The sequence below is a fragment of the Sturnus vulgaris genome, chromosome 3 (genome assembly GCF_052056855.1).
Source record: "Sturnus vulgaris isolate bStuVul1 chromosome 3, bStuVul1.hap1, whole genome shotgun sequence".
NCBI lineage: Eukaryota > Metazoa > Chordata > Aves > Passeriformes > Sturnidae > Sturnus > Sturnus vulgaris.
The window spans coordinates 7706801-7734738 of NC_142245.1; the positions used below are offsets into that span (position 1 = coordinate 7706801).

A 27938-nucleotide genomic window follows, 5' to 3' on the forward strand; every position below is an offset into this window, starting at 1 on the left:
ATTATGTGATGTGAAATTAATGAGGGGAGAGATCTTTCACTTTGGAGAAGATGACTTGTTCTGTTCCAGTACTTTGAAACCTGTCTTCTGGAACTGGAGTTGTGTCTTTTTTGGGATCAGGCCCCCGAAATGGGAATCCAAGCAGTGGAGTCTGGGAGCTGTTTTCCTAGGCTCTGTGTGTGTTCTCCCCTTTGTGAATTTGCAGTGGATTGTTGAGGGCTTCTTTCAGTTCTGTTCTTAGTCATTGCGGAGAAGTTACTTTATCAGCTATTTTATGCTTTATCCTACAAGTTCTTTATTCTGCCTTTATGGATTTTATCTATATCCATCCTTTATGCAAGATGATTTGTGCAGATTGCTTGTCCTTGAGAGGTTATGTTGTAAGATGTTTACATTCTGTGGGCATTGCACATCTTTCAATATAGACTGGATTTTCTCCATGCTTAATTTCTAGGCAAATATTCCTTATAATACAAGGGAAAATATCTGTTGTCCTTCAGGTTTTCTCATCAACAATGATTCATTTTTGCCCTGTCTACCTCCATTTTGTTCATGCTTCAGGTAACGAGTGTTTTACATATTCACATCAGGCTTTTAATATGTTTGAACTGGGAACTGAAAACCACCTGCTCTCTGGCAGCTTTCAACACAGAGTTTGGAATAATCCTAGCCTCCTCTCTGTGAGGTGGCAAAGAAACTTGCATTTTAGGGGCACTGCTGAGACTCTTTTCAACCTCAGTGCTCCTTCCCCAGAAATTGCTTCCAGACAGCTCCAGCACAAAAGTCCATGTGCCATATCTTGCTGCTAGTGAAATGCTCTGTGCTGCCTAGTGTTTTAACTGTAAAAGATCTCTCCCAGTCTGTTATTTCTCTTTTATCAACTTGAACGTTCTGTGGAAGCCTGTTTCTTCTGCATTCATTTCCATTGCTGGTTGTATTAATGTAGTTCCAGAAGTCGTTAAGCATTAAAAATAGTCTGCTTTCAAATTGCAGTGTGGGATGAGTGACCCTTAAAACATTTAGATTTCATCTAAAAAGAAAAAGAAATGCACTTTAATGTTTTGGTGTCCTCAGTGGATCACAGCATTCAGTGCCTAAGCTGTTCAGGTGAAAGGCATCTTTCCTGTGTCTTCCCAGATCAAATGGAGCATGGTTCTGAGTATATTATAGAGGACTGACTTGATAGCAGCTGGAAGGCCCATATGCAAGAGTAGCCTGTGCCATGTGGGGCAGAAAAGAAAGGATACTGAAGAATTGTGCAAGCTTCTTTCTCCACAAAATAATCATCTTCTTCATGAGAACAAGAAAGATTCCTTGTTGGTGTTTTGCTGTTAAAAGTAAACAATGTTTTCTCTTGGGCCTACAAGAGTGGATGTTTGTCCTCAGGAAGGAATGAGGTGGGTCTTCCTCCACACGCGAGGTCTGTGTTCACCTTAAATCTTGCTCTTTAGAACAGATCCCAAACAGTGGGACAGGTGGGGAATTAGTTGCTCCAGAGGGAGTGAAGTTTGTCTCTCATTTGGCAGTGGTTTTACCATAGTTGTTACCTTCAAGGTCTGTTAATGCAGGGTTTTTTCCCTGTCTCTTTTGCATAAGGCATACAGGTAAAACATTGACCATTGCTATGCACATTCTCTGCTTGTAAGCAGCTGTCATTCACAATGTAATATATTCATGTCTGTCCCACTGTTTTTTTGTTGTGTTTTGTTTGTTGGTGATGTTTTGTTTATTTTTCCAGTTGATCACCTTTTACTGGGGGTAAAGATGTATTGAGGTGGAGATATGTTCCTCTTCTCATGATACTCTAATTCTTGTTTCTATTTATTTTTGCTTATATAAGAAGTGTGAAGAGTTGTTTTTTTACTTTCTATACCACCACAGCAAGATAGAGTGTATTGCTAGGGTGATGAAAGAGAAGATTTGAAAGAAACCATAGAGGATGTGTTTGGGTGTCCTGCTTTGTGAAAGGAATGATACAACTGGATGTGGTGTCACTAAGTCTGTCTTTTGGAAAGGGATAATGTTTGGGGCAAGCTGGCTTGTTACTGGCTGAAACCCTTTTGTTGTAATTAAATGGAACTTGCTCCTTTTCCTGCTGTGTGTTTTCTTGTGAACAGCTCTTGAACTTGTTTGAATGTGCTGGTGGCTTAGCAGGAGACATTTAGGCTCTTCTGTTAAATAATGCATCGAGGTCTGGGAACATGAACACTTTTTGCTCAATTATTTTTTCATCTCAGAGATATGTTTAAACATATTTGGGATTCTTTTGTGTGTTCCTCTTTTTGAAAATACCTTTCATTCTCACATCTGTAGCTACCAGTGGGTTTTTTTATCCATTCCAGGTTTTCCTGTCTATTTTGTCTATTTTTATGTCTAACCAGTCAAAGAGAAGTGTGCTGCATGACTGATTTGTTGTGAAATTCAAATATCTTCTCAGTTGCACCATTAATATTGACACTTGTGGGGAGGGATGATCAGATGTGCTCCTTCCTGTGATAATGTGATGTTTCTAGAGTGCCCTTTGGGTTCCTTAGAACTAGAGTAAGTTAAAAATAACCTGAACCAAATAGGTGTTCAGGGTTTTTCAGATTATGAGGACCCCACGTTCTACTGCTAAAGCATCTGTTTTGAAAACGGGTCAATCCATTTCTAGACAGCTGCATTATCAAGTTAAAAGAGCAAAATATTTGTGTTCTGTTTAGTCTCCTAATGCATAATAGCCTTTCTGTGTTAAAAATAGAGGATTTCTTCCTCCAAGGACTCTAATTCTCACAGGATGTGGAGGAACCTAATGCAGCCAGACTACTTGTGCTTTGACCATGGCTCTCTGAAGGAAGTAGTAACCTCAGTCCCTTTTCTTGTATTCTTCAAGCTTTATCTGCCCCATGCCAAGCCTTTCTGTCCTAGCCTTTCCCAGCTAGCTCCCTGGACTGGAGCCATACATGAATTCAGATGGATTCCCTGCTCTTCCTCCTCACTGTTGCAGCTGCTGAAGCGTGGTCTTAATTGCTGGCATGATTTATTTAACTTTTCTTTCTCTGATGTTAATGCAGCAGCTGCAGCCTGAGTGGATCATCATACAAGGGAGTGAGTCCTGCAGGAATGTGCCAGGAAGCCAGCAGCTATGGCAAGATAATTAACCCTCTTTTCCAAAGCATCTGGGATCCAGGAAAACAAATTAATCCTGGCAGGGGCAGTAAAGCAGTATTCAGAATTAAGTACTGAAGTGGGATTGTAGGATGGGGATGGAAGCTGGAGCACAATGCAGGATGTAATTACTCAGCTTAATATAAGCCATTATCTGTTTATTTTCTCTTGCCATCTTTTCCATTTGTGGGTTCATCTTTCTTCAAGCGACTAAAAAAATTAAATTGTTTGTGCTCCATGCAAAATTCAAGTGGGTAGTAGTCAAATAAGCCTCCAGAAGTTATTAAAGTGTTTCTTACGGAAAATCCTAAAATTTCTGTCTCTTAGGCTGTTTATACAATAGACTTTGGATATTTCAGGAAGCACAGTTTGTATTTAGGTGATGCTTTCTCTATCAGCAAAGTGCAAACTTCAGGCCATTTAAAATTGTATGGCATGGATGCAGGGATTTGCATGTAATATAGATTATGCTTGTATTTTCTGTTAACCACAGCACTGTAATGCTAAATCAGATTAAATCAGTGAGCTTTAGATAAGCATCCTGTCAAAAGGCTTCAGAAGTGTCTAAAGAAATAGCCTGGTCAGTAACTGGTAATCTTTTCTTGAAGTTGATGTATGGCTTCTGATTGAACCACAGACTTCAGTAGCTGAAGGTGGGAATCCCACTTACTGAACTTTGACTTCTCTCATTTTCTTGGGGTGCACTTTAAATTCAAAGCAAACTCCCGAGTTCCGAGGATAGAGCTCAAACTGGAATATTTTAGTTACACTTAAATATGTTCCCCTTGTCCAAGATTTCTGTGGCGTTTTTCCATCTCTTTATTGGTGTATGGGCAAAGACCTGTCTGTGCCTTCATAAAGATCCTTTATATACCTCTAATTTCTCCTTTTTGTGGCCTTTTAACATGAAGCAATGAGAGCTAACCAGAAGATTCCAGATCAGGACTGAGCTATTGATTTATTTCAACGTAACACATTCTCTAGTCTTGCTTTTTTCAGCTATAATTTTCATGTAATAATAATAATAATAATAATAACTCTACCTGAGGTAGTCTGAAGGACAGGTTTCCCTCATGAAGAGAAATAAGGTACTAACACTTCACCAGGTCTTCAAGCACATGACCCCAAGTTCACAGCTGAATGCAATCCTGGTCTTCTTGCTTTCTTCACTGTAGGCAAATAACACATATTTCATGTTTGAGTGCTGCTTCAATCTGCCTCTGCCATTACCTCCAGTGCACCCACCTGTGATGACCCTGGCATTGCAAAAAAAAAAAGAAAAGAGATTTTCCTTTTTATCTCCCAAACGAAGCTTGTTCTTCTGTCTTCTGCACAATTTGAAAATTCTCAAGAAAGAGGCAAGGATGCAAGGACAACAAAAGCCAATCTTACTCTTTGAAACTGGCAGGAAGAAAAGAGTTGTAGCTCCTGGCCTGAGACTGCCAGCACAGCCTCCATTTTATTTTATTTTTATTTTTATTTTATTGCTGAAAGCAAATCTTTCCAGGAACTCTGCTTTGTGGACTTTTCCAGAGAACATCTGGCCAAGGACAAGCCTCCTTTCACGAAGAGGACAGAACGGCTCCAAAGCCGGGATGGCACAGGCTCATCAGTGGAATGTGTGTGGGGTGAGGCTCCAAGGTGACACTTGTTTCTCTCCTGTGGCGTGCTGCCATTCCAGGAGCCTTGGCAAGAGCCCTTCCTGCACTAAGCTGCTCATAGCTGACCAATGTTTGAGAGGGGCTCGCCATTAAACTGCTTAAGCAGAAGTCACTTTCCATGTGAAACTGCTCTTAAAGCCATTCTGCAAGCACTTAAGCTGCTTCTATCTTTTAGTCCTCTTGAGATGCTGATATTCCCCATTTCCCCAGTCACTGTGTGACTACCTCTACCTTGCATTAGCCTGGTTCCTGTTAAAAACTCTGTAGATCAGAATTCCAAAGAGTCACTCACTTGAGTGCCTGCTTTGAGTTGTGTGTGTGGTTTGAGCTTAGGCCTGCCAGCTGTGATGTTGGCTCCTGAGCCAAGGAGGGTGGAAGTCTTCCCTGTTTTTTTTAGGGCAAAAGAGCCCTAAAAACAAATTGCCCAGTGCTCCACGTTTCACTGCGAGTTCAGACACTTGTCCACACTTGTCCTGCAGCTTGCAGAGGAGTCTATTTACCTTTAGCCAAACAGTCTGCTAGTAACCCTGAATCAGCCTTATACCTGGGGCTGTGCAACACAGAGGCCAAGCTGATAACAACCGCATTTTGCTTTGTGTCCTTTCCAAGCCCAGACCAAGTTATCCTGCTGAGATCAGGGGGAAGGATAGGTGGAGAGACTGAGCTGTGTTCACCTGAGAAATACCGTTTTTATCTGCTCTGTGAACAGGGAGCTGAGCAAAGGAGCAAGGGGAACATGAGTACATCTTTGGCTCTTGGCTGTGGCAGTAGCACAGAACAGACACCAATGTCTGTGCTGCTGGCCTGTAAAGCAGAGAAGCTTTCAGAGCTGGTTGAGTTCACACACAGGTGTCTGGTAGACAAAATGGAATTTATTTATGTAGTTTATAGCATAGATAGCTTTGGGCTTCTACAAGGTAGCTCTGTGGCACCTGGATTGCACATGATGAATACATGAAGCCCAGGATCTTTGAGTTCCCTGTTTTCTTGCCAATTCCCCTTGGTTTCCTAGGAGAAAATGGAGCAGCTTGTCCCTGCAGCATACCCATGCAGCTTGCTTGACGTTGGAGATAGCATTGGTCCTCGCAGGTACACAGCCAAGTGCCTGTCTTTGTCCTCCAACAAGTCCAGACTTTGCTGGGGAATGTCACTGGACTGGTTGTGCATTGTGTGGAGGTTATACTGAATAACCTACCTGGGCCTGGGTTTTGCCTGCAGGGCTTTGTAAGACCAGGGGTTGCCGGTTTCTGCCTGGAATCTGGTGAGAGTGAGGAGATGAGCACAGTGAAGTATAAGGCAGCTACTGCCACAAAGATACTTATCAACTATTTCTCTGCAGACCTTTAATGACAGACTTCTACCTCTCCTCCCTCTCCTGGTTCCTTTCAGGGCCTATAGTTCTGCCTAGAAATAAATGATACAATATTTTTAAAAAGAATGAAAAAATGGCCTTAGATGATGTGTGGTCCCAAATTCCCTTTATGCCAGGCACAGCCCATGTGATAAAATCCTGGGTTGCCCTGTTTATCTGAAATACAGAAGGCTGCCATGGAGGAAAGGGCAGGGTCCTTCAGGACCAAGCACCTGCAGCTTTGCTGTTGTCAGGTTTCTGCAGCATTTTACCTGATTTGCGTCTCTGGATCAGAGACCTGATAATCTGAAATGCTTCCTGGCATCCAGTCAACTTACTTTTCTGTCAACTGAAGCAGGAAATTTACTATGTCAAAGTAGCAGACATAGATGTTGTTGTCATTATGATTATTATTATCACTTCCATGTCTGCAGCTGTTGCCCTCTCTCCCTTCCTGTGATGGGCTGAGTTAGCAGGAAGGAAGCTCTTGTGGGCCTGTCCTGGCTAACAGCAAAGGTGGGTCACTATTCCCTAGGGCTGTATCCTCCAGGGAGAAAATCAGGCACAACTGTAGATTTGGAGCTTGTAACCAGGAGAATCAGGACACAGAGGCCAGTGTTTTTGTGTTTCTGTTCATATCCAGGCTTTGTGTCTGTCTAGTGCTTCACAGGGAACAGGGACTGGGGAACCAGGGTCCGTGGGTCCTGCTGTTTCCTCCCCTGAATCCCAACTGGGGCTCTGGGGCAGAGCTGGTAGGGAGCAGGGCAGGGCCTGTCCTGCTGACAGGGGACAGCAGGTGGCAGCAAGAAATCCAGGTCCCTTGACTCCGAGTTCAGCACTGGGAACTGTGTGTGTTGGCTTCAGCTGAACTGGGGAAAGTGAAATCTTAGACAAACTCTCTGAAGTAGACCTGACATGGCTTTTGGTTCGTGCTCGAGGGCTGTTTGAGATTCCTTCTCGGGATGCCAGAACTGATGCCTGGAAAGGCTGATCTGGAATAGAGACTAGACAGAGCAAAAGGAATAAAATAGGTATTCATTGAAAGGATACACCTTGGGCAGTGCAAGAGCCCAGCCAGGGCTACTCCCAAATCAAATCCAAGATGATTCCCGGTCACGAGTTTTTACATTTTTATAAGTTTTGGTTCATCTACACATTGGGGTTGATTGTCTGACCACAGCCCCAGGCCATGAAGTCTCAACCCCCTGGCTTGCCCCCTTTCCTTCCCTGTTGTTTATGCTTTTTGGGTACCAGTTGTCCTTGATTCTCTAGCTAAGAAGGGATTGTTTTGTCTAACTAACCTGTGAAGAGAACTTACTAATACCTAATATGAAGTTTCAGAGTTACGCACTAAGAAGCAGAGATTCTGAAAAATATAAAACCTAAAACCCAAGGCATCACGAGGGCTGTTTGAGGTCATGGGATGCTGTCCTGCAGTGTATGCACTGGATCACCCTCAAAGACCTGCCAAGACATGCAGAAGGACTCTCAGGTGCCTGAGTTTAGACTCTCATTCATCAGAATGGCCACTCCAGAATTTGCTGAGCTATCTGTGAGTGAGGAGAGAGACTGTGTAGGGCACAGCTAAGGGCAGCAAGCACATATGTGGCTGAACACAGCTGTGCTTTGGAGAGAGCAGCATGCAAGATTGCTTCTGCAGAAACCCATCCTTGACTTTGGAGTCTCCTCTGAGTGACCAAGAGGCATCCAAATTGGAAAACTCAATGTCTGAATCTCTCCTGCAGTCTTATTAGCTCTGAGGTGTGAGCTAGGGCATCTCTGCAAGCCTTTTCCTAAGAGCAGCATTGCAAAAGAGTCCCACTGGATAATCCAGAAACCTGGGTTTGATTCCACTTGTGTAAGCAATTTATCAGGCAAGAGGTGATATTTTATCCCTCCTCCTTGAGGGAGCTGGTGTTCTTTGGAACATGTGCAAATGCTTTTGATACTTCAATAATAATGGATAAGTGAGAGCCTGGCTTAGGAAGAACAGATCTTGGAAGACAAGTGTGATTGCTTCCACTGGGAACAGAATGGAAAACGATCCAACAGCCAAAGATGTGAGCAATGCTACTCCTGAGGAGTAGTAATTAAATAAATGCAATGAGGCAGTGAAAGGCATGAAAAAGTGACTGCCACGGCAGCATAGCTGGAGCTTGGAGGGTTCCCCCGTGGGATGAGACATCTGCCTCCAAGGGTTCACAAAAGAGATGCAGGAAACCTGTATGTTTACCTGGGAGAGGGTGGGATTGGGTCCCGTTCCCTTTCCTCCTGATTCTCCTCTGGGCTCTGCTTGTCCTACTTCTCATGGTGGGGCCATCAGGGAAATAATGGCACAGGAAGGGCTGGTCTGTCTCCCTGGCTCCTGCCTGGCTACTAGATGATGCCACTCCTGAGCCATGCCCTGCAGGCTCTGTCTGGAGCTCACCCCCACGCAGGGAGCAGCAGGCCCACCTACCTGATGAGCTCTGGGGTGGCTTTTTTCAAGGAGGAGCCTGTTTTCAGATGGTCACGAGGTACAGACACCCCCTCTCACCATGCACCAATCAGGAGATGAGAGTTGGATTGGAAGGATGCTGAGACCATAGGGTGTGTGGCGGAGGGGGGCCTTCAGGGACTTTACTGCCACTGACACATTGGCAAAACAAGTAGAAGATTCAAAAGGGAGATTGGGGTGGGAGGGAGAGGCTGTCGACACATATTTCTATAATGATGAGCTGCAGAAGGAAGACATAGATTAAGGAGAAGCCCTAACACAGGTGGAGGCTGCCTTGGGTGAAAGCAGGAGCTGGGCAAAGTCTTGATCATGCCAGCCATGTGCTGTCAAGCTCTGGCTGTTCTCTGGACTCTTTTGTGTTATCTTCACTCCTTGGAAAGGGTGGAGGCAGCTTCAAACTTGGAGACAGTCCACTTCTACCTAGAGCAAAACAGTTGTTTTAACACCACATAAACCACGAAGGTTATTTTTGGGAATTTTCCACCTTCTTTTTATTTTCTGTCCTCATTACATGTAAGAAAAATTGGCTTTAGATGCAGTTTCAGAACAGGAATGTTGCAACAGTCATAGAGCACCTGCATAGTAGTGCCTGTTGGAAAACTGTTCCTTTGCCCTCCCCTCTTGGCTTCAGCTGGGCTTATTCCTGCTGTGCTTTCTTTCTGGATTTGCTCCTTTTTAGTTTTCCTTTTGTCTATGCTCCTTTCTTTCAGGCTGGGGCATGTGTTTCCAAGGGTGAGCCTAGAGCCAGAGGTCACAGTCTCTTTGGTGTTTAAACTCAGCCATGGATTTTGTAGCACTTGTGGGGAGAAGAAGAGCCAGCCTTGGTTTGGCATTTTTGGCAGCCCTCTGTCTCCAGACTCTGGGCTGCTCTCTGTGCTGTCCCTGCTGCCTTGCTGGGGACAGGAGTAGACTGAAAATGCAGGGCAGCTGCTGGCATTCCCACTCCCACAGCTGTGTCAGGCAGTGAACTACATGGTACTTGTCCTGCTGACCTAGGAGAGACCTAGGGCCTGGGATCTTGGCCTGTTCCATGCCAGGACACCCCTGATCCTTGTGACATGGGGAAACACAGTGTGGCTGTGCATGAAGGCGCTGCTGGATCTGTGTGATCAGATGGCAAAAGCCACTGTGAGCCCCTGCCCTTTGAGCAGGGTAGAAACTCCAGCTGACAGGCAGCTGGAGGAGCAGCCTGGTAAACAGCCCCGTGAGTGTGTGATAAGGGAGCACTTGCTCTGGACACACTCCTTGGGCAAACCCTTTGCCCACAGGTGTTACCCACCCTGCCTTATGGTGAGCGAGCTGTGGTCCTTCACCCCCGGCCTCCTGCACTGCTTCGCAGGCGGGTTTGCTGCCAGCTCTGCTTTCCTACTAAGGCAAAGTGCAAAGGCACCTCTTGCATCACTCCAGGGGGGTGAGGGCCAGGCAGGGCTGTCCCTGCCAGCAGCAGCACTGCAGGCACTAGGCATACATAGGAGGCTTTAAAGATCCACAGAACTGCTCCCATCCAGTTCCCTATTGCCTGTAAATGAAATAGACTAACTTTGAAAAATCAAAATTCTCCTAGCAAATGGAAGCTGCTGCTTCCAGCTGCGATTTGTCTCCTCCAAGGGGAGGACAATTTGCCTTTGAGACAGCCAAAATGTTTTCTTCATGAAAGGCCAGGCTCACCTCTCAGTAAAAGCACTGGCATCTTGTGTCACCTGTTTGTAAGGCAGCTTTGAACTTAACTGTTTATGTAACCTATTAAAAATGCATTAATGTGCCTTCTTATTCTTTTCTTCCCTGCCAAGGAGTTGGTTAGACGTGGTTTCAGGTGAGCTCTGGCAGTTGGTTGCTGCTGAAGGGTGCAGGAGGGGTCAAACATGGTAGCAGTTTCCAGACTCCGTGGGCTCTGCAGGAGCATCCCCATGCCTTGCTGCACACCCTCTCTCACTGTTGGCACACACAGACCTCAGGCACAGCACACTGTTTTTCAGAGAGCATCATACCTCTCTAGCCCCCTGGTTAATGATTAGACCCACATTGCAGCAGCTGCCTCCCTGGCCCAGCTGTGGAACAAAGTAAGGAATTTTAAATATTGGATTTTCTGATCTTGCCCTTTGGACTTATTTTTGCTGTGGCTGTTGGTAACTGCGTGCTCCTAAGCTCTGGGTACTGTGAAATCCTCTCTGGACTGCTGCACCCCTGAACAGGTACGTTTTGGTAAGTTCTACAGGAGCAGTATCTGATGGAAGTTGGTGCAAATGACTCAAGGCAGGAGGCTGATTTCAGCTTAGTTTGGTGTAGAATTACCTCTCAAAGGAAGTGCTGGTAAGAAGGGGCCTGTGGCAGTCTCAGATTCAGCTAGCCTTTGGAGCAGGATTGCCAAAGCTGGGTCAGAGCAGCTAAGGCTGGAAAATTTGAAAGGATGGAAACCTCTCCACTCTGGGTCCATGTCCCAGGGCTGCACCACTCTTCTAGGGAAGGAGCTTTTCCTAACAGCATGAACCAGCCAGACTGACTTACCTCCTGGAAAGACTTCAGCTTCATCCTCCCTTCTAGCTGCCAAGTCTGTAGACTTCTGCTAAATCACCCCAACCTCCTCTCCTTCCCAACTAACCAAGCCAGCTGTCTCTACCTCTCCCTGGAAGCAATGTTCCCTGACCTCAACCTGCCTAGTGGCCCTACTAGTCCTCTCCAGCTTCCAGCAGATCCATGCTCATCCTGAAGGGGCTGTTTATACCCACCAAGTCCTTTCAGCAAAAGGGAATGCTTAGAGCCAGGACATGCTGAGGTCAAGCTTAGAAACAAGCTCCTTGTTGAGTCTGCTCCAGTAAGGCTTCAGGAGAAGCTGGTTTTGATGGATTTCTGAATGAGATGGATCTGAGCCACCTGACACATGCCCAGCACTGATAAGCAAGGCCTGCCTGTGCCCATCTCCTTGCAACACTGCAGCATCCTCCTGACCACTGACAGCTCAGGCCCCTGCTTTGAAATGTCTCCTCAGCCCCATGGAAAAGCAACACAGTTTAGGGACATCACCAGCACAAGGCTGGTATGTCCTGAGTTCTAGACTATTCAGAGCAGCAGGCGCCTCTCTACTGGCTCCTAGGCAGTGTGCACCCCTTCTGGAGTAGGTCCAAGGGGTTCAGCTACTCCCAGATTCCAGAGACAGTGTGGCTGGAACCCAGGGGAGCTGGTGGAACTGGCTTGCCCTGCTCAAGGCCAGCTCCTCCATCTTCACCTTGCTGAAACAGCTTACTCTGAATGGAGAGGAGAATGTAGTGCTTCATTTAGATGGATAGCAGGGAGCAGAGGGACTTTGCAGGGTCATCTTGGGCACTTCAGCAGGATCTGGGCTACAAACCTGAGCGTTTGTGGAGCATTAGGCTCCCTCCTCTTTTCCCTTCTGTGGGACTGAGATGTGCTGGGCAGCCTGTTTCTGCCCAGATCTGCCTGGTCCCCCCTGGTCACTCCTCTCTGAAGGATGGTGTTACATGCCTAAGGCTGCTCCTCTGAGGTCTGAAAGATTAGACTGGAAGTTTTATGGGTGGGAGATGTCCCAGGGCTGAGGTCAGAGACAGAAATGTCTGCCCTTCTCTGTTATACAATCCGCTGTTAAATAATCACTCAGGGTCACTGTGCCTGCCAGGCCACTGCAGCTGGTAGTGGGGCTGCTGGAAAAACAGGATCACTGTCCACCAGACAAGAAGGAGAAGGAAAAGCAGTAACACATTTCTGGGCAGTCCCATGCTCAGACCCTTCCCAGCGTTGGGGTTCCTCATTGCAAGGTGCTTTTCAGTGACAGAGGCACTTGCAAGGACACAGCCCGTTTGTAGGAGGCTGACAGTGGGGAGGTGGCTTTGGCCACGGTGACGAAAGGCTGGTGTTTGTGTGATGCTGTGGCTTGAAGTGTGCAAGAAGGGAACTGTGCCTGTTACAGGGACACTGGTTTTCCACTGAATCTGGGCAAGGTGGATACTCAGCATCCATCCATCACAGATCTGTGTCCCCCAGCCCATGCTCTCTGCATTTCTTAAACCTGCAGTGGAGCCAAGGCTAGGGGAGAGCCATGGCCTGCCATGAGCTGCTGACCAGCATGTAAATGTTGGGCCAGTGCCACAGTGCCAAGTTGTGCTGCCCACCTGGGACTGACACCCATTAAATAGCTCTATGTTAATGATTTCAAAAGTGCTGCAGAAGAAAGTAGCTGAACTGGACACTTGGAGGACGTCAGGAAACCTGTGGGAATGGGTACTGGTGACCCTTGCACGTAAGCAGTTACTCAAGGGAGCTGGATGATTTTCTCTAGGAGATACAGGCCAAGTCCAGGAAAAGAAACCACACTGGTGGGGAAAGCTCACAAAGCAAAGCTGGGAAGTAGCTACACTGCACTCAGAGTCTGAACATCACTGTCCTGGGATTCCTGTCCTCAAGCATGCATTTACAGCTAGCTAGCCTAGTTCTGCTGGGTAATTTCTTCCTAATAAGAGGTTTTGGCAGGTGGCTGTGCTCCCCTGAGGGTGAGAGAGAGCAGCTCAATACAAGCAACAAACTGGTGTGGGGCAGGGCAAGTTCCTTTTGATTTAACTTAGAGGGTGGCTGTGAAATAGAAATGCTGAAGGATGACTGGATGGCTCTGAGGAAGCTTGAGATAGCCCTTACTTAGATTTGCTGCCTGTGATCAGAGAGCATTCTGGCTTAATGCAGCTGTTTTATTATTTAATCCTGCTTGATTTTCCTTTACACTTTCCCAAATGTTTTAAGTGATTCTTTGTTGTGCTCATCCACTTTTTAATCTGAGGTCAAATGATTGGATCTTAATCCCTGGATCTCAAATAAATTTGCCTTTTGGTTTCCAGCCCTCTGCTACAGCCAATCTTGCTGTCCCCTTTTCCTTCTCTCATTATTTCTCTATTTCTTGCAAGTTAGCATTACTTGAGAAGAACAAAACTGATGATATCCCCCTGATTAATATTTTCAAACAAATTTATGTTTTGACTTTTTTGTCAAACTACCTAAATGTGATCATAGCCAGTGCAATACTGTGCTTTTTGTGGCTGACTGGGTGAAGAGACAGCTACCATGGAGTGATCATACAGGACAGCAAGTAAATCTATTGTACAGTCTTCCTGGAGGAGAGGGGGCAGGACAGCCTCTGAATCACATTCACAAATCCAAAAATGACAGGATGCTGATCTCAGTCCCACCCTCTGGGTTTTGCTAAAACTTGGTTTCTCATTTCATTGCAAGTGCCCTGTGCTGCAAGTCCCTTGCTCAAATGTATGCAAAAAAGTCTTGGAGGAAGATTAAATACAATTTTTCAACAGCATGTTCTAGATTTTATTGAGAAGAGATCTAATTAAATTCACACGTTAATCAAGCCAGATTAAATGGCAAATTCTACTTTGTGTCCTTAGCTTGGCCCAGGGGCCAGACTGAACCTACAAACACAGACCACAGAACTGGTCTTGCCCTTCATGTCTTGACTCAGACTTTGCTTCAATATCTGAGACTAGATCCAGACAGTTTCATCAGTGTGTTAAGGTTCACAACCTACATATAGGCCTGACTGGGAGCATAGGAGTAATCCCAGTCCTGAAGGGTGCTTCTGCCCCAGGTACCCTCTTGTAAGCCCATGGTGCTGGTCGGGAAAGTTCAGGTCCCCAGCTCATCTGGCTTTCCTGGGTGCTGCCATCACAGCTACCCTGTCTTTGAGGTACCCAAGTCCTTGGCAAGGCAGCCTAGTCCAAAACTTCTCCTGAGCTGGGTACAGTGAGCCATGCCTTCGTGGCTTAATTACATCCAAACCTATTTTGTCCTGACAGAGCCTCATCCAAGGGCGTGTGCATGACGTTGTGCTGGAGGGATTTGCCTTCCAGAAAAGGGCAATGAGAGCTGCAGGTCTGATTCTGCTGTGGGAATTCAGTAGAACTCTCTTAAGCACAACTCATCTCTCTGCAGCCAGTCTGGACTTGCACAGAAAACAAGCATGTGAAACTGTAGGAATAAACCATCTACTTTCTCTTGAGGACCTGTAAGTCTCACCCAGCAAGCCAGTCATGTAGCTGTAAAGGATGCAAATAAACTCTGTTGTGTAATTAGCACCCTTTATGTGCCAGGGCAATCATTCCTAACCCCACATGCAACCAGGAGCCAGGTCTGCTAGCACAGGGCTCAATTCCAAACACCCTCCCCAGGTGTAAAGCTGCACTGCTTCCCTCACATCAGGATCACATGGTGGTGCTTTGCCCCATATGGGAGAAGCTGGCTTGTGATAGGAGAGATCAGTTATGCTGCAAGGGCAAATACCCTCCTCTAAAACCCACAGCCAGTGCTGATAGGAGTGTTTGCTGGTAAACACCTGCAGCAGGCTAAGCTAAATCTGGCTGATTTTATTACATTAAAGAATGAAATGTTTATGCAGCATTTTTCCTGGTGAGAGTCTGAACTGCCACTAATGCCTCTGTGATGGTGGAGTACTTCCATCCCAAATTATCCCTGGTAGCCTGATCTTTGCATTCTGTACACTACAGACAAAGCACTGGTGGTACGGGCTGAAGCACAGTCACTGATCATATGGGGACTCCTCCGTTGAGCCTTGCTGTTTGTACCAGAATAAACAGACACAGCTCTTGGAAGGAGGCTGTGTGACTTCAGGGGCTGGCATAATTGTCTCTGCAAGACATTTGATGGGTGTCACAATGACAACTGGAACAATTATTTTTCTAGGACAAGAGGCTTAGAGGATAGAGTCTGGGGGTGTGGGAAACCTCTTTCTCTGTGGTGGGCTTGATAGCATAAAGGGTCACTAGGAAATTACACCAAGGAGATCCAAACCTGAGAGGTGCTTCTCATTTTTAGAGATGCAGAGCAGGCAGCAGGTAGGTAGACAGAGCTGGCCTCCAGGTGAAGTTGAAAGTGACATGCTGGCTGTAGAGGGACATCTCTGCAGTGGGGCAGCCCTGGGGTTTGCAGGCATACTCCCGATCCAAGCAGCACTCCAGCCTTTGCAGGAGTCAGTGTCTAAGCCAGACTGTAAAAACAGCTGTTGCATAAGAGTGAGATGGAAGTTTCACTGTGTTTATACAGACTGGAATGATAAGACTCTGCTTGAGCAAACGCTTGAAATGAAAGCTTCAACTGGCTATGAAGCTTTGCTTCCAGGAGCAGAAGAAAACCACTTAAGCATTTAATCCTTTGAAGACTTCAATCACCCTGATAAGATGTAGATGGCAGACAGGACAAGGTAGATGGCCTTCATGTGCCTCTGCAAGACTGTCACCTCCCTTGGCAGGCTGTGTTCTACCACCCCAGAGAGCCACATAGACCAGAGTGGCTCCTGAGCCTGCCCACTGCCCTTTCCCCAGCTGTGACACAAGCTCTCGATTTAAACCCTTAATCCTGGGAAGATTGTGAAATAGCTCCTTCAGGCTGAGAACAGATTATGCCCGTTTCAAAGGTATTTGGCACTCTGGCTGCATCGGGAGAGCCCAATCAACCAGCCCAACCTCTCCTGCAAGAGCACCTGCAGGCAATTCTTGCAGCTGGTGCTCAGCAACTTGCTCTGAGCTGCTCTCACAGCTAAAATTCAATGCTATTTCCACCTTCTTTCCCAGAGGAGCAGCTCCTGGGTCAACATCAGGGAAGAATGAGATGTTTCCCACTCAGCTTGCTATAAATTAGTGGCATGAGAGGGGGTTGCTTTCTGTCTTTCGAGCACTTGTCCTGCAGCCAGCTAAAAAGGCACGTCCTCTCAGCATGTGGGGGAGCTTCAGGTTCAGAAGACTAAGTAAAATGTTTTTTTCCCCCTCCTTCCCAATTTGTTTTCTGCTCCCAAATGCCTCTGCTTTCTGGGAGTTCTCTGCAGAAGAGCCAGGCTTGGATTCATGCCGCATCTCACCTTGGCTTTGCTTTGTGTGAGCCCCAGGTTATGCAAACACACACAGGTAGCTACAAGCTCGGGGCTGTGCTGAGCATTCTCTAATGACGCACAGCAACTTTTAGATCACCTGTGTGACAAATGAAGGCAGCTTTGAATCTGAGAGATGCCCTTGGGCATCTGGCGAGCACCAGGGGAAAAAAAAAGCATAGGAAACCAAGATTGCCTGTTTACGGGGGTGAGATCTTTGCCGAGGTGGTGAGGTAAACATCAGGCAGCTTGGGCAGGAGCGAGCGGCGTGCTCTTGCGTAAGGGCAGGGCACAGGAATGGGCGCTGCGAAGAGGGAGCCAACGGGAGAATCTAGCTGCAAAGTGGGCAGGGGCTCGGGGAGCAGCACATCGTCCAGCGCCTGCTGGCACTGAGCAGAGGGAGCAGCGCTCCACTGAAGAGGTGGGAAGCTGTAAGTAGATTAAGTCCATGAGTAGTAGGGCTGTGGTACGGCAGCCTGGGTGTTTTTCAGAGAAAAGCAAGCCGCCTTGTAGGGCATTTCCAGACTCTGGGAGGGTATGTGTTTGCCTCTGGGAGCAAGCCCGAGATCCAGACGGATTTCCCAGTGGGAGTCTGTTAGGACATCTCAGATTTGCCTTAGTGACACAGCTCCCTTGGTGGCGTGTGGTGGGAGGGCAGCTGATTACTGCCTGCCCTGGCTGCTCCCAGTGGTAGAGCTGGTTCACCATTGCAGAGCTGACCTCTCCTTGCCTCCCCAGTTTTGATCCTTGGGAAGCCCTGGGTGGTCCTAGCAACTGCAGCCAGAGGGTTGGAGGTGCTGTATTGCCGTGGACAGGGTGGGTTTCAGAAGAGCCACCTTTATCTCACAGCTGTCTGTCCTCAGCTCCTGACTGCCTGCAGCACTGCACAGTCTGGAAAGAGGAGTGGGAATCACCTGATCACTAGTTTGGACTCGACAGCCTGAAGCAGATGAGGAGAGAGGTTTGTAAGTGCAGAAGCACCAAAGGAGACGTCTCCAGCTCATCCCAGGACCCTCAGCCTTCCAAGGTGGGACATGGCTCTGTTCCCCATCCGAGGAGTGGTGCTCAGAATGCTTCAGGTAGGTGTTTGGCTTAAGGATTTGTCATCGTACAGATTAAACAAATCCAACTGCATTGTACAGGTTAGCTGATGAGGATTGAGAAACACTTTATATGGAAAGGTGTAAAGGACCCAAGTCTGATTCAGCCTTTCCTTGTGTCCAGTGGGTGGCTCTGCCTGCATGGGTCAGGAACTGGCCAGTCCTTTGCCATGCTGTGATTCCTGAAGGCCAGGAAACATTGTGGTGGCTCTACTTCCCTTCCAGCCACAGGAAGGGACAGCTTTCCAGGCAGCGTGGCTGCTTGCAGCCTTTGTCCCACTACATGGGTGACACTGGTTGGCTGGCCTGAAGTGGGGTTGGGACAAGCTTGGGACAGCAGAGTTTTCAGAGCAGCATGGCGAAATCCAGAAGATGCTCCCTGTATTACGAAACTGTGACTTTGGTGGCTGAAGGGATTACTGGCCCAGCCAGCACTCGTGGGTTAGGTCCTTCTGCTCCAGCAATCCCTTCCCACGACAGCCTGCGTGTGGTTGGCACAGTTGTTCCCAAGCTCCTTCCAGGCCAAATCCACAGCCAGCTTAAGCAGTTTCAGTCCTAACTCCTTTCCTAGCCTGGCTCAGAGGAATGTAGCTGGGAGTGCAGTAGAGATGGGGACCTTTGCAACCAGGAGAAGACATGTTCATAGCAAAATCCTCAGCTCAGGAAATGTCTCCTTCTGTCCTGAAAACATAAGGACAGAATTAAGGCTGAGCTTTCTGACCTCCAAGTTCTTGACTTCTGCTCTCACATTACAGCAGCAGCAAATCCTGTTGCATGAAGCAGAAATCTATCTGTCTGAACATGCACTATTTCAAATTCTTCTCTGCGTAAACTGTTCCAGACTTGACCAGGACCAAGGCTGTTTACTAACAGCAGAATTAAGAAACTTCTTTAGTGTTGCAGTGTTTTTCCACTTGTTATTTTTTTCTTTTAGTTTGCATATTGAGCTATTGAAGCTTAAATTTGCCAGCTAACAGTGTTTCTAGCTTTCAGTGTGTTTTACTTCAAGTTATTTCTCTCTGTCAGATTGCTGGAATATCTCTGAAATACCTCTGCAGAGTACAGAGTGTGCTCTGCCTTCCTTCCGGTGGAAAAAAAGGTTTTTCTTCAGTTGGTATGAGGGTAGAAGGACGAGCAATTGCATGCTCATTTTCACCAAATAAATAGAGGATATTAAACTGCAAAAGGCCAATGGCAATATTTTTGGTTTTTATCCTAGCATTCATATGAACGTTTTTGTACAAAGGGGTTGAATCCTGCTTCCATTTATGCTAATATAAATCTACAATAAGGAAGTTCTTTCACAGAACTCCATATTTTATTAATCCAAGTGTCATAACTAGAATTGAATATATAATAGCTTGATCATTGTACCCTTCTGCAGTTCTCACGTGCTGTGATTGCAGCATTTTTTAGACATTTTGTTTTTCGTCTGTTATAGATATTAAACTTTCTGACACAAGGGCTGCCAGTGAAGCACAGCAGGAGGTGTCATGAACCCCTGTGTTAGGAAACCCCTCGTGTGCTACTTTGGTAATAAAGGAAAGCAAGGTTTGGAAAGCAGTTTTAGGTGCTTCCATGATAGTTAGTTGATTTTTACTTTGAAAATCTCTTCTGAGCTTTTCCTCCACCTTGGTTTTGGCAGTACCAAACTGTTTGCTGTTAAAATTGCTGTCACTCACAAGCTGCCTTCCAGGACTAAGTAAGTTAGCATAGCTAAAAACTGAGAAAAATGGTTTCTACAGAGAGCATTGCCACGATGAAGTGGGGTTTTGCAAGCCTGTTGCTTACTTCACACGATGATTTATTGGACATTGTGTTCTTATAACAAGTAACAAGGTCATACTGACCGATTTGCCTGTGAAGGTTTACACAGCCTTTAGCAATAGGAAACCTCACAGACTTAAAAACTTTATGCAGTAAGGGCAGCTCACTTTCACAGCTGGCCTTTTAAAAGGATGAAGCAAGGTCAGTTAGGATTGAGAGGAACAAGACTCTTGCGAACTCCAGAGACAGCAGGAATGTTTGGCTCCTTGGAAACTTGTGTGGCTTGTTGTGATTGAGTGCTGTCCTCCTGCATGTTTCCAGCCCCAGTGCAGCAGCACTGCTGGAGTTACGACTGGAAATGCAGAGCGGTCCGGTCGCTCTCCTGGCTGTTCACAGGGCTCAGCAGAGGTGGAAATGAGACGCGAGGGCCCAGCAGGGTGAGGGTGGAGGCGGACACTAGCACACAACTGTGTGCTCTACATGAGGGAGCTGTGGCCGAGGGAGGGAACTCCGAGGGAAGAGGAGCGGTTCTCTGTGGCCTGAGGGCTCCTCACCCTGCGCCCCGCGGCTCCATGTCAGCGGGAAGCGGGGTGCCGTGAGGGAGGCACTGACCCCACACGCCAGCTCAGGGGCGGAGCCGTGCAGCTAGGCGTGCGTGTGCGTGCGTGTGTGTGTGTCCGTCCCTCCCTCAGGCCGCCCGGCCTCGCAGCACTTCCATCTTCCCGCTGCAGCCGCCGCGGGGCGGGGGCTGGGGCTCCGGCCCCGCCCCGCGCCGCCTGCGGGTGATAAAGGTCTCGCGGCGGAGCTCTGACGTCACGGGGAGTTAATTTTAAACCCGGACAAGATGGCGGCGAGGGACGCGGCGCGGCGCGCGGGCCCGGCCCGCCACCGGCCCGCCACGGCAGGTAACGCGGCCCGGGAGCGGCGGTGGGGCCGTGCCCGCGGGGTCGGCCCGGAGCGCGGGGCTGGGCGGCCCGGCGGCGCCGTGCGGCGCCGGGGAAAAGGCCCCCGTGTCTCCCCCCTCCTCAAAATGGCGTGGGCAGCTGCCCGTCCCCGAGGGTCGGCGGGGGGAAGCCGCGGCAATGGCCTTTGCGCTCTGCCCGCAGTCGCTGCTCGGCGCGGTCACCTCGCTTTCCCCGTGCTGCGGCCAGTGCCTCCCCCGCTGCGGTATGGCGGTCCGTGCCGGAGCGGAGACGGCCTGGGGTCCACTATCGGTGACCTTATTCCCCGCTGCGGTGCGGCCGGGCCTCACTGTGTGTGCCTCAGCCTCGTGAGGAGCGGGGGCTGCGGGGCACTAGCGTTGCTGGGACCGGAGCCAGGTAGCGCGGAGGGTCGACTTTCTCGGGGCCGCGTCCGCATGCGGAGGGAGCAGCCCCGGGCAGCTCGGTGAAGGAGGTGACTGATGCCTGTCGACCCCACATGGAGCGGATGCGTTCCGCTGTCAGCGCTGCTCTTGCCTGTAATCTATCCCCTGGTGGGGATGGGACATGGCTTTGGCCGGATATTTAGCCTTGGGTGTGCTGGAGTCTGCGCAGTGTGTTTCTTAAAGTATGGTTATTTCTCAGGAATGGTCTAAAAGCTGAGAACTCGTGGCAGTCTCCCTGCCGGACGCTTGGCGAGGGGGCATCTGGGACTTGTGAGGGTTGTACTGACTCGAACGCTGAGTTGGATCATGTGAGGTTTTTAGCACTGCACTGAGACACTGAACTATTTTAACATCTTTGTTGTGTAACTCTCACTTAATTTGGAAGCAGAGCGATTGGACTGGGCACAATTAAACAAAACCTAGCAGATGCCATGTGCCGCGATTGGATTCAATTGCTTGATTTGCAAGCCAACTAGAGATAGGGCAATCTAGCTGCGCTATAAACTGGGAGATACCGAGTGACAGCTCACTTGACTTGATTTACAGGGAGGAAAAGGCAGTGCTTCTGAGCATCAGGAAAGGTTTGATTATGTTTGGCAGCATTGCAATTTGAATAATTTGAAAAAGCCCAGAGATTGAAATTGATTATATAATACTGCTTTACTCCTCAAGGATTGGTCTCTCTCCCTCCCAGCACTGCTCAGTTTTCTTTGATTTCAGTTTTCTGTGGTTTTACCACTGTGTAGTTTAATAATCTCAGTGTTAAACTATTGCGTAGTTTTCTCAGTCATAAAAGTGCCAGCGCACCTGTAATAAATGACCTTTAACTGTGTCATCATTAGCAGTGGAAACATGCACGTGTCACTTCTGGTTGCTTCTGAACTTTAGTCATGGAACTAAATGGTGATAGGGTCTGTGTGTACAGCTGTGGATGGTCTGTATCTGCCTGCAGAAGGGCTTTCTGTACAGTGAAATAAAGCAGAGGGATAGGTTGGAGTAGTTACAAGAGCAGCAGTATAACAGGCGAGGCCTTTAAGTCCTCCTGTACCATTATATTAAGTGTTGCTTAACAGCTGTTACGTCCTAGCTTACCCAATCAATAATCGTGTTACAGCACCTCCTTTTTGTTTTTTCAGCTGGAATTATTTTGAAAGCAGGGAGTGGAGCTGAGGAAGGCTGTATTTTTTCCTTTTCACATTCACTCGTCTGCAACTTAAAACCTAGCAGAGAAACAGTTGTTGCACAGAACAATTTTACTTGAAGTGTTATAAATGGATTGTTTTAAACATAACAGTCTGTCCTGGTTTAGGAGGCCAAGCAGCTCTTGTTCATGTTGGATGCACAGGAATGCTTGAGCCATGTCTTACAAGAGTCCTAATACCTCTTAGGTACCTTGTGTCAACTGCAGTCTCTGTGGTTTGCTTAAATATCAGTGATCAATATTTATTTACTGATGATACTAATAAAGTAGCACTGACTGGACCGAAGTGCTGTGAGAGATGAGGAATTGTTTTCTCTTCCTGCCCTAATAATAAAAGGGACATTACCTCATGTTGGCCAGCCTGGACAGGAGCAGGTCTGCTGAGAAGGGCTGGGGATTTTCCTCCAGTGTAATAGAAGAGCACTTATCTCCTGCTGGCCACATCACATCATCCCCAGTTTTGAATTTCCCAACTTCCAAACCAGATGAAGTAGGCAGATGGATATGCAGGTGTCCTTGTTGGTTTGGTAGTGAACCACAGTGATGTTGGTCTCCAGCACCAGCATGATAGCAGGCTTCACGTCAGCACTGTAATAAAAGTACTTTTAACTTTGTGCCTGTTCTTAGTGGACTGTTGTACATCTTATCACAGTCCATGGAAGTTTCAAGGACATTCATAAGGAAAACTGCCAAATTTCACCAGAATGTCACTTTACATAAGTTAGGTTTGACTTTCCTTTTGTTCTGATATTGGGATTATGAACAGACCCCATCCTTGGGATGATATTTGATATTCATGGCAGTCTTTGAATGGGAAGCTTTAAACTTTAAAATCAAGCCGAGTTGTTGACTTGTTTTTTAATTTACTTAATTTCTTTTTCTACTGTTGCTGCATACTGTGCCTACAATGTGATTTGCAAGCTGCCTGGGTGCATTTTTTCAACTTTTTGCTAAAGGCTGCATTTGCTTCTTCAACTTACTATACTAATCGTTAGTATTTTAGGTTTTGTCTTTAACCTCAACTGTCTAAGGTGAACAAGGCATAAAAAATATTTTCTAAGTTTCTGCATAGGCAAATGAGCTGTATTTGCCATTGGTCAACAACTGAAAAATTTCAGAAATGCTTATATATGGTAGTTCTTTAGACTTTACTCATGCTGAAGTATGACTGGGTTTGTTTTTTTAAAACATTTTCAGCAACCTGAACTTCCTGAGATGTCCTGGAGGAAAGATAAAAGTAGCTTTCCTTGGTTTTGGAAGGTTGTTCTTGATTTGATGCAAAGAATTATTATCTCATCCTATAGCTGATTTTAAGGTCACGGTGCTGAGTAGGGAGTTGGTTTACGTGAATACAGTTCTGGGGTTGAGATTTGTGTCTGGAAGACCAGAGCAAGCAGATGAGCAAGTTTTAAATAGGTGTGAAAACATGGCTCACATTGATGTCTGCTGTCTCAGCTGCAAAGAAATGACTGATAAGAAATAAGTGATAAATTTTACGATAAAGATTATAATCAAGGTATTTCTAGGAGCAAATGAATACATAATAGGAACTTGTGTTCTGAGAGCATTGGTAACTAACTTGTCTGACCTTTATCTTCTTTTTATTTCTGATATAATATATTTTGTGTAGTGTTCATTTCCAGGAAAACAAGATTTATGTGCTTGCCAAGCTTTTTGATACACTTTGAATATAAAAGTTGGAAGAAGTTTTGAAGTTCCTTCAGCTCCCTAGCTTGGTATTTAACTGGAGTTCTTCCTTTGCAGCAAAGCAAGAAGCTCACTGTCCCCCTTTGTGCTTGGGAGGGAGCCCACATCCCTGTTCTAGGGCCATAATTATCTCTACAGGATGTGTGAGTATGTGAATAACCTCCCAAAGTTAGCTATTCAGTTTGTCTGGAATCTGTTACCAAGAATTTTGGCTACTCCAGGGGAATGTTACTCCTTGAAGTAACAAGACTGGTTGATATCTCATTTCAGTGTGAGAACAGTTCTTTGGAGCTATATAAGTATCTCCTTCAATTAACTAAAGAGGAAAAAAAAAAGAAAAGCTATGCTAATTTTATAATGGTTAGTAGCTGGCTTCTCTTTAAGGCTGGAAAAACTTAAAGTAGAATGTTTGCCACCAAAGATTTGGCACTACTGAGCATCCAAGGCAGTCTAGAAGAAGTTATGTGAGTAAATACAGGTAAGCTGGATATTAGAATTCCTGTTTGATGCCCACTTGAACTTACAGCAGGACTAATAGGAAATCAAGTATAAGGTAAAAGAGAAGTCCATTTGGGCCTTTCCAGAAATGATTTATGAGAAAACAGCTTATTTTAAAATTGGCCCTGTTCTTGTCTATCATGGAGGAATAGATGAGAGAACTGGCAAAAGTCTAAGACTGCATAACGTGTCTTTTGGGGAAGGAGTTTTTGTTCACAGCCTGGTTACTTGGTACTTCTATTTACTCTCTATATGAGGGAAATTCTCATATGCTTTACTAGTAGGGGAGATGTCTCATGTAGTTTTTTGGTTTTTTCTAAATCTATTTTGAACTTTATTTCAGTGCAGATGATGAGCAAATGATAATTGCATTCTCAGACCTATATTCTGGTGATTTTTGAGTGGCAAGGTGGGATTTGCTACTGCAGGTCATGGCAGGTTTCTCTTAAAGGACTGGAATAAGAGCCAAAATGTTGAAGACTTGAACTGATAAGATGTACAGATTGTAGACATGGAGTGTAGAATGTAATTTCCAGTGAATTGGTATTTGAGAGTAGAACCTAATTTGCTCTTACGCAGTTGTTGTTTCAGTGACATCAAAATCAGGTTCCAGCCTGTAGTTAATGTAAAATTATAATGCATTTATTTTCCCACTGTCACCTCAGAGATAAGCATGTTGAATTTACAAGTTCTTACTGGTCTCAGTAAAATATTTGTAATGTCTTTTAGGGCAGTGTTTTGAATAATGCATCCAGGATAACAAAGTGGCTTTTTTTTTAACTTGGATTGAAAATTGCAAAAACTTGTTGGAGGACATGTATCATCTGCTTGTACTAATGTGTTACTGTTGTGCTTTCCCTGTGTTGTGCATACTTGGAAAAGTTGTTCTCACTTCTTATCTCTTTCAGTAGGGTGGTACTGCTGAGCGGAAGAATAAGTGTTTAGCTGTTTCTTTAAACCCAATCCTGTGATACTACTACCTGCAAACTTGCTGTCTTGTTCCCCTCCCCTCCTTGACTGCTTCTGCATTAAAGAAAGGGCCTTCTGGCTTTTACTTGTAAGTATTCATTTGCCTTGGTCCATGTGGTGAGATCTACTTGGGGAGCTGTATACTTCTGGGAAATAAAAGGTTCAATCCATCAATCTTTTGCCTAATATGGCAATCATCACAGCCTTGATTTCAGGGAAGGAAAGTCACTTGAAGTATATGAACTCACTTCTAGGCTTGGAGACAGAAGCTTGGGCCTCCTTTAATGTATTGCTTAGACATAAAATAATGGTGAAAATTACTGCTATAGAAAATGAGGTTAAGACTCTTGATATAATCAAATCACTTTCTTAAAGCAGGAAGTCATCTTGCTTTTAAGAGAATTAAGTTTCTTAAATACTTTGTAATCCTGAAGTAAGGAACAGTGTTTGTTAAGATTTTAAACATTGCTTTGAAGTCTGTCTCAAAGCAGTTAACACTTATCTTTCAGGGAGTAAAGTCTTAAGCTTGTCATTAGGATAGGAAGGGAATGCAGTTCAAAGTTCTTAAAAGGAAATCTTTCTAACTGCTGGTATGTGAGGCTTGTTGCTAATAAATTGTTTGGAAAAATGCAGTAAATAATGATTTTGAGGGTTAGAACATAGAACTGGAGTATTTTCTAAAGCTAATAGTACTATAGAAATAGCTGCTGAAGACCTACATGTTATGTACTGAGATTTAAAAGGCAGAAAACCTTTCAAAATAAAATACTGCTGGTAGAAACATTAAGAAATGCAACTTCTGCTTTTAAACTTAATTTTCTTCAATAGAAAAATGAACACGCTATTTACTGTGAATGTTTAAATAGCAAATGTGTTTAAATGCTTGTAGAACCTTCAGTTGCTATGAGAAATCCTGCTTGATTGAGAAGAGCATTGAGATACAATTTGGTGGTTTTGAAGAGGTTGGAAGTTGGTTTGTGAAAGAGTGAATATTATTCTTAGAGTCTTGTTCTAAGTACTTGGGAGTTGCAGAAATATCACTGTGTTGTTAATCAAATATCAAACTGAGCTCTTTTTTCTGCTCTAATCTCTTGTTGATTTATTTCTGTGGTGCATTAGGACTAGATGAAGTTTTTGTGAGCTTTGAAGAGAAGCACACTGCTCTCTTTCTCTGTTTCAGTTCATATTATAATCCTAGCCTTTTCTCCCTAGAGTTTACTCTCTATACTGTAAGGAAAGATTTCGTAGATCTGCCAAATGAGGACATTAAGTATGATCTACAGAGACTACACTGTTGGTTGGACAGGAGTGGTAAAACATACAGACTTTGTAGAGTTGTATTCGCCTCTTTCTTCTCCCAAATTAAAGATGTATATTGAACCATTGTGGTCTCAGCATATGGTAGTCCTGCAGAAAAGCAGTTTGACTGTCCAGATGTATTTAGATAAGTTTGAGAGCTTGGTGTAAAGAGAAGTAGTAAGCAGCCCCCTTTGTGTTTGTTCTTTTTGGGGTTATGATAATTGATAAAAGGTTTGTGTTAATCGCAAAAGTATTGGGGTTTGTATAAACCAGAATTCTAAGGTCTGAAGTGAAGCATGGACACTAGATAAAGGAAAATAAATGATTAAATAATTCTGTTTTAAATCACCTTGTTATGAATATTATGTTTTCCAACTAAGTTGTATCTACTACCAGCTTGCAAAATCAGACTTTCTGATAGCTCTTCCTCCCTTTGTTTGATCAATGCTGCCTATCTCAAGGACCAGACTTCCAGAACTTCGCTGGTGGTTATCTACAAAGACCAGATGGTTATCTGTGAGACTGACTTTGCGAATTTGAATATGGATGTTTATTCAACCACCGCTGCTTACCTGGCAAAATTATGACAGCAAATTCCAAAAAATTATTGATTATAACGAGAAACCATAGTATAAGAAGAGGCTGCAAACACAGGTTCGATGGAGTGCGGAGTGGGCGGTGACCCCTTGCAATCCCCGGTGCTACTTGCTCCGTCTATATCAAATAAAGCAATCTAAATTTTGTTGAAAATTGAAACTTTTGTTTCTCATTTATAACAGGGTGATAAGTGTGGCTTGCCTTACACCTGAGATTGCTGACTTCTTTCAATTTTATATCTCTAGACTTGACTGGCCAGCAGCCATCAATGTACACATGACAATGGCATTTCCTGTCCCAGGAAAATGTGCTTAAAAATGAAAAACGCTCCAGTTGTTGAGACTTGTTCTGTAGCAGTGCTTAATGTTTCTGTAGTAACAAGAGTAATGAATGATGTTAAAAATCCTTAGGTAAGTGGGTGAGCCTTAAGCCCTTTGAAAATAGGAAGCTGCTTGTATGGAACTGAGCTGCTCAAGTGTGAGTTGTTATGTCCTTGGGACAGCTTAACTAGTGACTTTTGAAATCAACATTTTTCTGATCTACTCTGTAGTAGGCCCAGCTCTTACCAGGTGCAGTGTATTCAGTAGGTGTTTTCAAGGAATACTCCCCCAGTGCAGGAAGGACTGTGACAAGCTTGAGGTCTTCCCACCAGTCATTTGTCCTGACCTGTTATACTGACAAACTGAAACCTATGGCAGCCTTCATTTGTAAGGGAAGGAAACCTTGTTCTTAAGTGAAGGGTAACAAATGTGTTGGCTACCCCAGCCTAAATCTGGACTTTCAGATAGAGACAAATCTTTGGCAACACGCAGTCAGATCCAGTTACAGCCCAGTTGTCTACCCATCTTTTCAGTGTTATCACGTATCACCAAGTCATGTATATGCTG

The 27938-nt window shown here is 45.5% G+C and overlaps 1 protein-coding gene across 15 annotated transcripts in view; it reads left to right on the forward strand.

Annotated features, from left to right (window-relative positions):
• Window positions 1-10756: 10756 nt before the first annotated feature.
• ATL2 (atlastin GTPase 2) overlaps window positions 10757-27938 on the forward strand; it is a 45042-nt gene continuing 27860 nt past the window's right edge. For 5 of the 15 annotated variants that reach the window (XR_015802119.1, XM_088160869.1, XM_088160871.1 and 2 more), the window contains exons 1-2: window positions 10764-10848; window positions 17411-17626. Coding sequence is in view for 12 of the 15 variants with exons in the window: in XM_088160869.1 (XP_088016995.1) it covers window positions 17497-17626 (130 nt within the window). In the remaining 3 variants the exon portion in view is untranslated. Of the gene's footprint in view, window positions 10849-16843; window positions 16979-17410; window positions 17627-20116; window positions 20320-25102; window positions 25244-27938 lie in introns of those variants that run through there. The other 10 variants (XR_015802120.1, XM_088160877.1, XM_088160878.1 and 7 more) reach the window with 5 other exon arrangements.